Raw genomic sequence first — 14,262 nt, 5'->3', positions numbered from 1 at the left:
TTTGAACTTCAGAGTTGGTTTAACGTTGGACCAGAGCAAACATTTAGCTAGATTGCTAACAAGCTTGTATGTGCAGAACGCCACTGCAGTCTTACCTTTTTGTTAAGAAATCCAATGTGAAATGTGATGACCTTTTAACTAGCATTTGAAAAAGTCAATCCTTTCTTCTTTAATTAAACCTCTCCCTAATTTCTCAAGTATGCTCGTAACGTCATCAGTAGGGTACAATAACTTATGCAAAGATTTCCAGCTGGCATGCATACGTTGGAATTATGCCGCATTCATGTGCTAGTCGGAACTCTTCGACATGCTAACTGGTTGTAGTTACAGTGCTTTGCAAAAGTATTCACACCGCTTTCCTATTTTGTTGCGTTACAACCTGTATTTGAAATGGATTTTTATTTGGATTTCATCTCATTCACAAAATAGTCGAAATTGGTGAAGTGAAATATTTAAAAAGAAACTGAAAAGTGGTGCGTGCGTATGTATTCACCCCCTTTGCTATGAAGCCCCTAAATAAGATCTGGTGCAACCAATTACCTTCAGAAGTCACATAATTAGATTGCACACAGGTGGACTTTATTTAACTAAGTGTCACATGATCTGTCACATGATCTCCGTATATATACACCTGTTCTGAAATGCCCCAGAGTCTGCAACACCACAAAGAAAGGGGCACCACCAAGCAAACGGCACCATGAAGACCAAGGAGCTATTCAAACAGGTCAGGGACAAAGTTGTGGAGAAGTACATATCAGGGTTGGGTTATAAAAAAATATCAAAAACTTTGAACATCCCACGGAGCACCATTTAAATCCATTAAGAATATGGCACCACAACAAACCTGCCAAGAGAGGGCCACCCACAAAAACACATTAATCAGAGAGTCAACAAAGAGACCAAAGATAACCCTGAAGGAGCTGCAAAGCTCCACAGCGGAGTTTGGAGTATCTGTCCATAGGACCACTTTAAGCCGTACACTCCACAGAAATGGGCAGTTACCGAAGAGTGGCCAGAAAAAGCCATTTCTAAAAGAAAAAAATAAGTGAACACATTTAGGGTTCGCCAGAAGGCATGTGGGAGACTCCCCACACATATGGAAGAAGGTACTCTGGTCAGATGAGACTAAAATTGAGCTTTTTGGCCATCAAGGAAAACACGATGTCTGGCGCAAACCCAACACCTCTCATCACCCTGAGAACACCATCCCCACAGTGAAGCATGGTGGTGTCAGCATCATGCTGTGGGGATGTTTTTCATCGGCAGGGACTGGGAAACTGGTCATAATTGAAGGAATGATGGATGGCGCTAAATACAGGGAAATCCTTGAGGGAAACCTGTTTCAGTCGTCCAGAGATTTGAGACTGGTACAGAGGTTCCCCTTCCTGCAGGACAATGACCCTAAGCATACTGCTAAAGCAACACTCGAGTGGTTTAAGGGGAAAGATTTAAATGTCTTGGAATGGCCTAGTCAAAGCTTAGACCTCAATCCAATTGAGAATCTGTGGTATGACTTAAAGATTGCTGTACACCATCGGAACCCATCCAACTTGAAGGCCCTGGAGCAGTTTTGCCTTGACGAATGGGCAAAATTCCCAGTGGCTAGATGAGCCAAGCTTTTAGAGACATACCCCAAGAGACTTGCAGCTGTAATTGCTGTAAAAGGCTCTACAAAGTATTGACTTTGGGGGGTGAATAGTTACGCACGCTCACGTTTTCTGTTCTTTTTGTTATTATTTCTTGTTTATTTCACACCCCAAAACATTTTCATCTTCAAAGTGGTAGGCATTTTGTGTAAGAAGAAGCCACCAAAATAGAGCTTCTTGGGCCAGACCCCCCCTGGCCTGGCATCGCTAGGCTGGCTATTTTTTCTATTTGGCTGGCTACTCTATGTTCTTGTGGAAATCACTGGTTATTCTGACATGATCTTAAACTTAAATCGATCTCTTTTCTCTTTACTTCTTGTTTCTTTCCTTCACCTCTTATGATTTCTCTCCATCCGTCTTTACTCCTCTTTCTCTTCCTTGTTTATTTTTCAATTCTCCATCCTCTCTCACTCCTTCCATCTGTTGCTCCTTCCCCCCTGTTCCTCTCTGTGCTTTCTCTCTTTACCCCCCCCCCCCCCCCCCGGCTTTCTCAGGAGTCAGAGGAGATCAAGTCGAACGAATTGGACGCCAAGCTGCGCGAGACCAAAGGCGAACTGGAGAAACACAAACAGGAACAGACAGACCAGCTAGAGGTCCAACACAACACACACACACAGACACACACACACACCGACATACACTTACACACTGCCCCATTTCCACTGCCCTCTTTTAAGATTAACACTTCAGAGAAATCGCAGAGAAATTATCAATATTTAAGCAATCGGTCACAACTCAAAAACACTTCAGAACTGCTGTTTCTCATTTATGCAATGCCCCGTTGCCATGGATATCAACTTAATTCAAGGGCACATTTTGTAGTATTTTGGGAATTTTGTTTTTATGAGGATGTTTTAGCTTCGACTTGATTAATGTTGCTTTACTGGAAGTGATATTGCTGGTTTGCATTCACCTCACCTATGCTCTCCAGATTCAAACCTTGCAGGTATTGCTTGAGTAATATCCCAAAGTCACTTCATGCTACTGAGAAATAGGAAAGCTTTAACATGAACACACTTTAACGGTGTCCAAAACAAAAGCAGATATTCTGAAATGGAAGCAAAACCATATCTCATTGGCTAAATCATTTAGAACAGTTAAAGATGGACGATCTGAATGAACATTCCAAAATGTTGTAGGAAAGCATCAGCAGTTTCATTAGTCACATGGTATACACCGTCAAATTAAATGCTTACTTGCAGGTTCCTTCTCGACAATGCAATAACAATAAGTAATAATACAATATAAAAAAGATTCTTAAAATTATGCTAAATGAGCTATTCTTCTTACTACTGTACATATTCTGGAAAGCATTTTGTAACGTCATCACGAATAGGTGGCAATTGGATCTGAAACACTAGCTTTCCAGACTGTTAGCTAACCTAGCGAATCCTCTGCTTTCATTGACAGATGCACCGCTCCAAGGCCAAGGAGCTAGAAGACCTAAAGAGGACATTCAATGAGGGAATGGATGAACTGACCACTCTGCGGGCAAAGGTGTGTGTATGTGTCTTGGCCTCTGCATGTGTGTGTCTGTCTCTCTAGCCTCATTTACACCTTGCACTAACGTGGCTTTCATTATCCAATCAAGATAATCCATTCACTATCTAATTAAGTTCTGTCACGTTTACACATGGTATTGAAATGTGTCTGCCTTACTACGTCAGGAGACAAAACATTTTGCTGACAAAATGTTGCTGTTTTAAATATCATTTCCTACAATTCTACACATTTTGCCATTGGGCAGAGAGAACATTTGACAGTTTTAAAGCTATTTTCCTGTAATTCTACACATTTAGTCATGGGTATTTGAGAAAATTTCAGTTTCAAAGCACATTTCCTGCAATTATACACATTTTGCCATGGCTTATGCCTTGTTCTTATGTTATCTGAGTGACTCAAATATTATCGCAAGATCAATGGGGGGCCCCATGTCTGGAATTTTTTAATCTCCCTGACTGTCTATTTTTTGGGGGGGATGATTTGTTAGTTCTCAAAGATGATGTCATTACAAAATATATAGCTCCATTATCTATTCTACATGCTTTATATCTGGTTTTACTCATTTAAGTTTACACTGAAAATGTTTTACCCCCCAATTTTTTTTGAAATTAAATAATTTGTATTATTATTTTTTTAAATTACAGTGGCGGCTGCGATTTATCAGTGGAGGTGCGCCGCTGCTAAATGCATATATGGAAAACACTGACACTTGTCAAAAAATGTGGGCACAAACAGAATGTGGACAAGATCAGGACAAAGGACACATGTTAGCACCAGGTATAAATTGGGATTCTCTCGTGTGTGTGTGTGTGTGTGTGTGCGCTCGCTTGTGCATGCGCGGTGCTGGGTCCTAGGTGAAGTGTCTGGAGGATGAGAGGCCTCGCTGGGAGGATGAGCTCTCCAAGTACAGAGAGATCATCAACAGGCAGAAGGCTGAGATCGCGAGGCAGAGAGACAAGCTGGGAGAGATACACGCACTGGAGGAACAGCACCAACGGTGAGCCAACACTTGTGCACACACACACACAGACAAACAAAGACAGTCACACTCGTTTTCCCTCACACACTATAACATTCCCTCCATACACACACACACACACACACACACACACACACACACACACACACACACACACACACACACACACACACACACACACACACACACACACACACACACAGACAGACTAGTCGGTTGATCTTGTATTGCTTGCCTCTGCACCATTTGGCTGATTCTAGTGTGTGACCTTGTGAATGAATGCCAATTCTCTGAAGTGGCATCCTGTCCTATCTCTCCCAATCCTCATTGATTCGACAGCACTGTAAAGGCAACACAGTAGAGGTTGAAACGCAACACAGTAGAGGTTGACTTTCCATCTCATTTTTTTCACCTGTCAAAGCATTCTGAGGACAAATAAATGGGCCATAGGAAAGGGAGCAACTTAAGAGAAATGGCAGTCACTGTCCGTATTGACATCCCTGTGCACTAATCCACACGTACACTTCTAAGGGCACACTGACTTATGGTGTGTGTGTGTCTTACTAGCACTGATTTTGCTGATACCTGCTTTGAGGATAGCTTTACTTGCAATGACTGTGATTTTGTATGAAATGTGGTTTTCTCCCCTATCTTAGTTGAATGCGCTGTGACTGTAAATCGCTACAAATAATTGTTGCTAGATAATTAGAAAACCAAATATGATGTGCAATGTGTCTTCCTCAGGGATGAGCATGAGATGGTCAGTCTACGCGAGGAGGTGGAGAGCGTGAACGTCCAGATCTGCGACCTCCAGCTGGATGTGCATGGCAGCCGGGAGCGGGAGGCTGAGCTCCTGGGCTTTACGGAGAAGCTAAGCAGCAAGAACGCCCTGCTGCAGTCGGAGAGCAATGGCCTACAGGCCCAGTTGGACCGACTGGGCACCAACTCCATGGAGTTGCAGGGCCGCCTGGACGAAACGCAGACAGCACTGGCCGACCAGGTGAGTTGACACAACACAGACTGTTGTTTTCAATGTTTTTGTCATTATTGATTGAGGTTTTCAAGGTCATTTCAGGTAGTACATTTTTTTCCCAGTGGAAAGATCAATGATCAAACTGACTATAATAGAAAAGAAGAAAACAGAATAGAAAGAGAAAAACATAGTACAACACGCACATTACAAAAAGGGCAGCAATATTTAATTACCTACAGAGAAAGAGCCCAAAAAGTACTGGCTCCCATTCTTTCCTTTTTATTTAAGGCCCAGTGCATTCAAAAACGTAATTTGCCTTTGTTTTATATACAGTACCAGTCAAAAGGTTTGGACCACACCTACTCATTCAAGGTTTTGTCTTTGTTTACTGTTTTATACATTGTAGAATAATAGTGAAGACATCAAAACTATGAAATAACACATGGAATCATGTAGTAAACAAAAATGTAACCAGCATGGCTACCACAGCATTCTGCAGCGATATGTCATCCCATCTGGTTTGCGCTTAGTGGGAGTATAATTAATTTTTCAACAGGACAATGACCCACCACATCTCCAGGCTGTGTAAGGGCTATTTGAACAAGAAGGAGAGTGATGGACTGCTGCATCAAATGACCTGGCCTCCACAATCATCCGACCTCAACCTAATTGAGATAGTTTGGGACGAGTTGGACCGCAGAGTGAAGGAAAAGCAGCCAACAAGTGCTCAGCATATGTGGGAACTCCTTCAAGACTGTTGGAAAAGCATTCCAGGTGAAGCTGGTTGAAGGAAGCATTAAGAAGGAAAGAAATTCCACAAATTAACTTTCAACAAGGCACACCTGTTAATTGAAATGCATTCCAGGTGACTGCCGCATGATGCTGGTTGAGAGAATGCCAAAAGTGTGCAAAGCTGTCAAAATAGTTCACATTTTTTTATTTTTTTTATTTCACCTTTATTTAACCAGGTAGGCTAGTTGAGAACAAGTTCTCATTTGCAACTGCGACCTGGCCAAGATAAAGCATAGCAGTGTGAGCATACAACAAAGAGTTACACATGGAGTAAACAATTAACAAGTCAATAACACAGTAGAAAACGAAGGGGGGGTCTATATACAATGTGTGCAAAAGGCATGAGGAGGTAGGCAAATAATTACAATTTTGCAGATTAACACTGGAGTGATAAAAGATCAGATGGTCATGTACAGGTAGAGATATTGGTGTGCAGAAGAGCAGAAAAGTAAATAAATAAAAACAGTACGGGGATGAGGTAGGTGAGAAGGGTGGGCTATTTACCAATAGACTATGTACAGCTGCAGCGATCGGTTAGCTGCTCAGATAGCTGATGTTTGAAGTTGGTGAGGGAGATAAAAGTCTCCAACTTCAGCGATTTTTGCAATTCGTTCCAGTCACAGGCAGCAGAGTACTGGAACGAAAGGCGGCCAAATGAGGTGTTGGCTTTAGGGATGATCAGTGAGATACACCTGCTGGAGCGCGTGCTACGGATGGGTGTTGCCATCGTGACCAGTGAACTGAGATAAGGCGGAGCTTTACCTAGCATAGACTTGTATGATATGATGCTCTTGTAAGATTGCCTGTGGTGGTCATGACATTTTGTCTGCCGGTTATTGTTATGCAACAGACTGCCGGTCTCACGGTAATTGACCTTTAATTAACATACACACGTTTAGCATCTCCAGACCTCTATGCATACAAGCAGCTGATGTGCACCTTTGGAACATCTACATCTACTTGAAGGAAAACTGAAAGAGATTCTGCTTATAAACAGGGCAAGGGGACCGGGGACAATAGTTTGGTTAAACAGTACAAATATGACTTACGCAGATCAACCAAGAAGGAGAAATACAAGCATAGGGACAAAGTGGAGGAGCGATTCAGCGGGTTGGACACAAGGCCTATGTGGCAGGGGCTCCTAATGATCATGGTATAAAAAAAGAAAGCCAGCCACATCACGGACATGTTCAATCTCTCCCTAGCTCAGGCCGCTATAACTACCTGCTTCAAGATGTCCACAAAGTAACTGAACTAAATGACTACCGACCAGTAGCACTCACTTCAGTTATGATGAAGTGCTTCAAGAGACTAGTCAAAGATCATATCGCCACCCTCCCCAACACACTCGACCCTCTCCAATTCGGCTACCGCACTGACAGAACCACGAACGATGCAATCGCCATTGCGCTGCACACTGCCCTTAGCCACCTGTACAAAATGAATGCATATGTAAGGATGCTGTTCATTGACTACAGCTCGGTCTTCAATATCATAGTGCCCTCCCTATAAGCTCATTACAAAGCTCACTTCCTGACAGGCCGCCCCCAGGTGGTAGGCGACATTACCTCCGCGACACTGATTATCATCACGTGGACCCACAAGGGCGCGTCCTCAGTCCTCTCCTGTATTCCCTGTATACCCACGACCGCATGGCCTCACACAGTTCCAACTCTATCATCGAGTTCGCTGACGTCACGACAGTAGTAGATCACCATCAATGACGAGACAGCCTACAGGGAGGAGGTAGGCACTCTGATTTCGTGGTACCAGGTAAACAACCTCTCTCCCTCAACGTTAGCAAAACAAAGGAGCTGATTGTGGTTGTGGACTTCAGGAGGAACCAGGCTGGACACGCCCTCATCCTCATCAACAGGGCAGCCGTGGAGACGGTCAATAACTTAAAATTCCTCAGCATACACATCTCAGAGAAGCTGAAATGCTCTAATCACACGGACACCATTGTGAAGAAGGCACTACAGCAACTCTTCAACCTCAGGATCCTGAAGAAATTCGGCCTGTCCCCGAGGACCCTCACAGTGTTCTACAGTAGCACCATCGAGAGCATACTGTCGGGCAGCATCACAGCCTGGTACGACAACTCCACCGCCGTGGAACGCCTGGTCCCCCTGCTACTCCCCCTATGGATGTATTTTATTGTTTATATTTCACTTGGTCCCCACACCCCTTCAAGGGTCATGTTGCTCTCCCTATGGTCATTCTCCCCACCCCCTCAACAATCTTTACTCTGCCTCTACCCCAATGGACATTTATTTATTAATCACTGCCACAGTTGTTATGTGTATATTTCTATTATTGTTTTTGACTCTGAATCTGAAAACTTTTTTAAAAGGTAGAATAAATCACTTTAATATACACCATCACAATAAATCCATTATTTATTTTGGTCAGATCTGAAGAAACATTTAACGAAAAACAGTATGAGGTAGCCTACTGTATGTTGAGTTTGAGTTTGAGTTTATTTTTATTTTTACAGGGACAGTGCACATTAATCAACATTTCAGTAAAAGTGCCGGTTTTAGCCAACCGGCTAATTTTCAACCGCAGTCCCTGGGCAGGTTATTAAAAACAATTACAATATAGACAATAGCAACATAGAACAAGCAAGACATAGCAACATAGGGCAAGCAAGACATAGCAACATAGGGCAAGCAAGACATAGCATACAGACAGAGCAACATAGGGCAAGCAAGACATAGCATACAGACAGAGCAACATAGGACAAGCAAGACGTAGCATACAGACAGAGCAGCATAAAACAAAAAGCAGCAAGACAAAATTCATAAAAGCAACAAAGTGTTTCCACACCTCACAAGCTACAGACAACAGACAACATGGAGAGCGGCAACACACAGCTAGGGACCATGTTCACAAATCTGATTGGCATTTAGCCATGTCTTCATGCATTTTGTGAAAGTGTGATATGTGGTGCAGTTATGTGTGTCTGATGGCAGTGTATTCCAGACATGGGAAGCTCTCACAGAGAAAACGGATTTACTAAAGGTGCTTTTCCTTAAGGGAACTATACAGTCACCTCTCATGGCAGACCTTGTGGATCTGCTGCCATATGTCTGGGTTTTCTGTTTAACAAAAATATTGAGTGGAGGGGGAGCCAGGCCATTGAGGATCTTGAATACAAGACATGCGTCGGTGTATTGCACAAGATTTTCCCAACTCAAGAGCTCATGCTTTCTAAGGATGTGACAATGATGATGGCTATTGGGCTTCCTATCAAGCACTTTGAGAGCCTGTTTGTAGACAGACTGAATAGGTTTTAATGTTGTACAGCAAGCTTGGGCCCAACTAGTCAAGCAGTATGTTAAGTGGGGGAGTATCATAGATTTGAAGTACAGTTTTGCTACCTCTGTAGTCAAACAATTTCGTATAAATCGGAAATTAGCTAGGTTGAATTTGGTTATTTGAATTACCTTTTTCACATGCTTTTAAAAAGAGAGGTTGGAATCAAGTATGATGCCATGGTACTTAAAATCGGATACCACCTGGAGCTTCTCCCCTGACACAAAGACATCTGGCTCAGTAGCATCTGTTGCCCTCTTTGTGAAGAACATGCAAACAGTTTTTTTCACATTGAGATGCAAACGCGAATCACTGAGTCACGAGTCATGTTATCTGGCTATGCTCCATGACAGGCTGTAGGCTTGTTCATTTAGCTGACAAGATATTATATTATTTTTATAGTAATAAAAATATAATTGAATAAAAATACAAAGGATATTATTCCCATTCCGGAGCGAGTGCGCATATGAAGTGGCTATGTTTAGAGTTAAAGTGATAATTTGAAACAGGTCCTATACGCTAGACTTAGGGTTATTTGGCAAGTTTAGTTATGAACGATACAAACCTTAGAATGTCTTAGAAATCAAAACATATACGGGCTGCATGATGCAACTATAGGCTATTGATGATCTGATAAATTTGCAAAAAACCTTGTGCTCTGTTCCTTGTCTCAGGCAGCACAGCTGTTCTCTCATCAAGTGATCATATGTTCACCCATCAGACTATTCTCAATTTAATCTTGTCTTTAGTAGTATGTAATATTTAGAGTGGCCCATTTATCAAATGGGCATGGGAAAAAGACATGCACTCGAATAGCGAATGGAGGCCACACGGTTTCCTACCGGTCCATTTTTCAATGATGCCCATTTCGGTGTTATAGCAGAGCTGTACTTAAAATGAGCAGCTGAGAAATAAAATTATTTACTTGTTTCTCGCCATGCATCAACCACTGTTTGAGGAGCATGCTCACACTGCGCAACAGGTGATATTTATTAATATGCCATGGGCTCTCCAAACCCTGTTCCTACAGCTACCCAGTACTTAATTTGGGAAACCAAGTGAAACATCGATAGTAACATGTTTGGGAACATTTGGGAACATCGATAGTAACATGTTTGGGAACATCGATAGTAACATGTTTTTGCAACAAAACCTATTTCACTAAACGGTTGACAGCCCCTCTGCACGCTCGAGAAAGGAATAAAGGAGAGAGAGGAAATGGAAACGTGGTGGTGATAGTTTTGGCCACGACAATTTTTTTAAGTAACTCACAATTTCCCCTAAAAATAAGTTGAAATTGAGTAAAGTATTTGGTCTCGGCAGAACTTTATTTTACTGTTAATATTACAGAACCTTTTGTTTTTGATTCAGAACTTAATATATCAATTTAAATCAGACTAATTATTAACACCCTCGACTAAATACAGTGGTTTGTCTGTTAAAAGTTGCAATGTACTGTGGCGCAGCTTGCATGGTGCCACAGAATTCTATGGCACGTTAATTAAGTGTGAACCACTGGTACTATTAATGCTAGTTAATGCTAGTTTGACCACCAGAGAGCATCTTTGAGAAGCATTTGATAGTGGATGTACTAGAGAATGCAAGCATGCGGGAGACCGGGGTTCAATTCCCCGACGGGGAGGAAGAAGTAGGATGTCCTTGTAAATTAGAATTTGTTCTTAACTGATTCCATGTTTGTTATTTCATAGTTGTGATGTCTTCACTATTATTCTACAATGTAGAACATAGTAAAAAATAAATAAAATCCTGGAATGAGTAGGTGTGTCCAAATCTTTTGACTGGTACTTGCTTAATTAATTAGATTAATATTATGGTGTTTCTATTCCAAGAAAAACTAAAAACTCTCTGGATTTCCGTTAGGATGGAACGTAAAATATGGCACTGTACACCGTGACGGTCGGGAGCACACTACTGGGCTATTTAGCTAAAGAAGCTCCGTGTCGTGCGGGCATACGGGAAACTGGGGTTCAATTCTCCGACGGGGAGGAAGGAGTAGGCTGTCCTTGTAAATAAGAATTTGTTCTTAACTGACTTGCCTAGTTAAATAAAGGTTACACTAAGAGCATAACATTTCTACAGACTAATTTTCTAATTCTAGTCTAAACCAAGACCCAAACGGAGATTAAGTGAAAATAAAAATCTCATTATCAAGACCAGTCCCCATGCTTGTCTCAGAGCAGCGCGAAATGGTGCTAAAATAGTTGTAGGCTATTGCTTCAAATCCTATTGCTTCTAACTTCAATATGCTCTTTAAATAAATAAGACCTACACCACTTTTAACAACACATTACTCAATATCAGTGAGACTCTTGTCGCGTATGGTATATCGAAAAATATGACGTGATTCTCCACCAATAATTACATATAGAGGATTAGAGGATATTTCTGTAATTTTTATTCCCAATAGTAATTCGTTATGGATCCATAACTAAATAAACATCGTCATTTTGAAAGAGTATTTTTGTCATTATTTTATTAACGAAAGCATAAAGATGTCATTATTAGTTACATTGTTTTAGTTTGAATGTGCAGACTGGCACTAAGAACAGCGGGAACGTTTCCCTAGTCAGCGCCATTATTAGTGCAATGCCCCTTAAAGTGTTGCCAGTGTGGCGGGCTGCACGGGTATTGAACCAGCATCTGTAGCAAGACAGCTTGCACTGCTATGCAGTACCTCTCATTACAAGAGTTTGGGTTAGGTACAACTTTAGTAACAATGGTTTTGAGAAACAGCTCAGATATAACAATGCTCCTATGAGCGTTTTAATGATTTAGGAAACGGGGCCCAAGGATTGCAGACCTTCAGAATTGGAGCTGAGCACCCCTGCCCTTAAAAAATGTGATTCTGTTTGTGTGTTTATCTTGTATTATCTGACTTGCATATTCAACGTATTTTGCAGACTGAGCGTCTCCGGAAGGAGGAGACCCTGCGGCAGGATGAGGTCCAGGCTCTGCAGGCGGAGAGGGCCACGCTGCAGATGGAGACGGCCCAGCTGAAGACCCGTGTGGAGGAGCAGAGGGACGAGTTGCATACCCAGAAGAGGAAACAGGCGGCCAACATCAAGGACCTGACCAAGCAGCTAATTCTAGGTCAGAAACCGTCCACAGTCTAACTACATAGTTGATGGTGCGTCAGAAATCAACCACACTCAAATCAAGATGTTATCACAAGGTTAGAAACCTTCCACGTTTCAGACCTGGCTTCAATTACATGTGACATGAAATATTTACTATTTAAACAATTATTTTCTAATATTGTTGCCAAGTCAGCTATTTCTATTTGAAAGTATTTCAAATGGAAATATTGCCAGTTACCATCATCCAACATTCCATGACCATCACAGCCCTAGTTATGGTATGTAACCCCGGTTCTCTGAAGCAGTTGAGGGAGACATTTCACTATGGGAAATGGCCTTGTGTGTGTCATTCGCTGAAGACATATTCAATCTCGCCTAACAGGCAAATAAGAGATTTGCGGGTGTAAGCCTTGCCTGCCTATACTGTATAACACGCCTCAAGCCATGGTTCCCTCATCCCTCGTGCAAGAGGGTCAATCTGGTGAGAAGTCTCCCTCATCCCTTTCGGGGGAACCGGCAGGTAGCTTAGTGGTTAAGAGCGTTGGGCCGGTAACCAAAAGGATGAAGCCCTACCCCGGGCAGGGTTGGCAATCAATCAAACAATTGGTCAAACAATATCCCAAGTATAAATACAGTAATGTACACATACTTAAGGGTAAAAACATTTTTTTTCAGCTAAATAGTGTTTTTTTAGACAACTTGGTGGGGGTTTTTCTGCCTAGAAAAGTCTTGGGCAGACCGTCTAGGTGTAAAACAATTAATTAAAAATGACAAAAAATAAATAAGGTTTCGATGTAAACAAACAGTTAAACCAGATAGAAGGTATTTAGAAAAGGTAAAGCTGCAGTATGTGACCTTTTTGTTTTTGGGCGACCTGAGAAATGTGAGTTTTAGATCTGATCTGTTGGAAGTACTGCCAAATTCTCGTGGCTTATGGTAGAGAAATTAACATGCAATTTTCTGGCAACAGCTCTGGTGGACATTCCTGCAGTCAGCATGCCAATTGCACTCTTCCTCAACTTTGGCATTGTGTTGTGACATAACTACACATTTTAATCGGCTTCATGATATGCCACACCTGTCAGGTGGATGGATTAGAAATGCTCACGAACAGGGATGTAAACACATTTTTGCACAAAATTTGATTAGAAATAAGCGCATGGACATTTTCTTGGATCTTTAATTTCAGCTCATGAAACAAGTCAACACTTTACATGTTGCATTTATATTTTTGTTCAGTGTAGCTTTTAAAACCACAATTCTCTCAGCTCCATGACAAAATGTGTAGAATTGGAGGACATTAGGTTTAAAACAGCTAAATGTGTTCTTCCCTGCCAAGATGGGAGGGGGCCTCAAAAATGTTATTTCCCAGGTCCCGGATCGAATTTGCAGCCCACCTCCCCACTTGAGCCATGTCATGACATACCTGAACCACCTGTTGAGATGTATCTTTTGTTAAGTAAATCGGTTGATAAATTAGGTGAAAAGGAGTCTTTAAAATCCACTTTTTCTGGGGGTTCAAAGTGATGGGGGGGGGGGGGGGGGGGGGGGGGGTCTACTAGGCTAACATATGGAATAGTGAGTGTTGCACATTTTACCGATACAATTTGAAAAACGGTTCGGTACTAGAATTGTTGTAACTTTCGGTACTGCTGTCACGTCATGTACGAATTGAGTACATCAAGTCTGTCTAGTAATTTGTCTGAATGTTCTCATGGGAGCAGTAGCTAGCCAGGCTACTTGCACTTGTGCATGCAGCTGATAGTGTGAGACACTTTTGAGAAGCAAGAGAGAGGAGAGAGAAATTGAGAACAGCATGGCTTCTTCTAATGAAAACATCATACCTTTATGTCTGTAGTTTGACAAAACTGGCTGCAGAAGCGAACTATGGGATTACATTGATTACAGAGCTGATGAGGGCCAGCCCACAGAAACAACTAAGTAAAAGGTGAA

The 14,262-nt window shown here is 42.0% G+C and overlaps 1 protein-coding gene across 2 annotated transcripts in view; it reads left to right on the top strand.

The window, feature by feature from the left end:
- ccdc186 (coiled-coil domain-containing protein 186) overlaps positions 1–14,262 on the top strand; it is a 132,082-nt gene that overhangs the window by 72,502 nt on the left and 45,318 nt on the right. For both annotated transcript variants that reach the window (XM_031804743.1, XM_031804744.1), the window contains exons 8-12: positions 2,141–2,239; positions 3,057–3,143; positions 4,004–4,146; positions 4,873–5,128; positions 12,133–12,322. In XM_031804743.1, the coding sequence (XP_031660603.1) occupies positions 2,141–2,239; positions 3,057–3,143; positions 4,004–4,146; positions 4,873–5,128; positions 12,133–12,322 (775 nt within the window). The remainder of the gene's footprint in view (positions 1–2,140; positions 2,240–3,056; positions 3,144–4,003; positions 4,147–4,872; positions 5,129–12,132; positions 12,323–14,262) is intronic.

Source organism: Oncorhynchus kisutch, linkage group LG25 (assembly GCF_002021735.2).
Source record: "Oncorhynchus kisutch isolate 150728-3 linkage group LG25, Okis_V2, whole genome shotgun sequence".
Lineage (NCBI taxonomy): Eukaryota > Metazoa > Chordata > Actinopteri > Salmoniformes > Salmonidae > Oncorhynchus > Oncorhynchus kisutch.
Note: the sequence above shows the minus strand (reverse complement) of the source record. Positions and strands in the feature narration are given on the sequence as shown.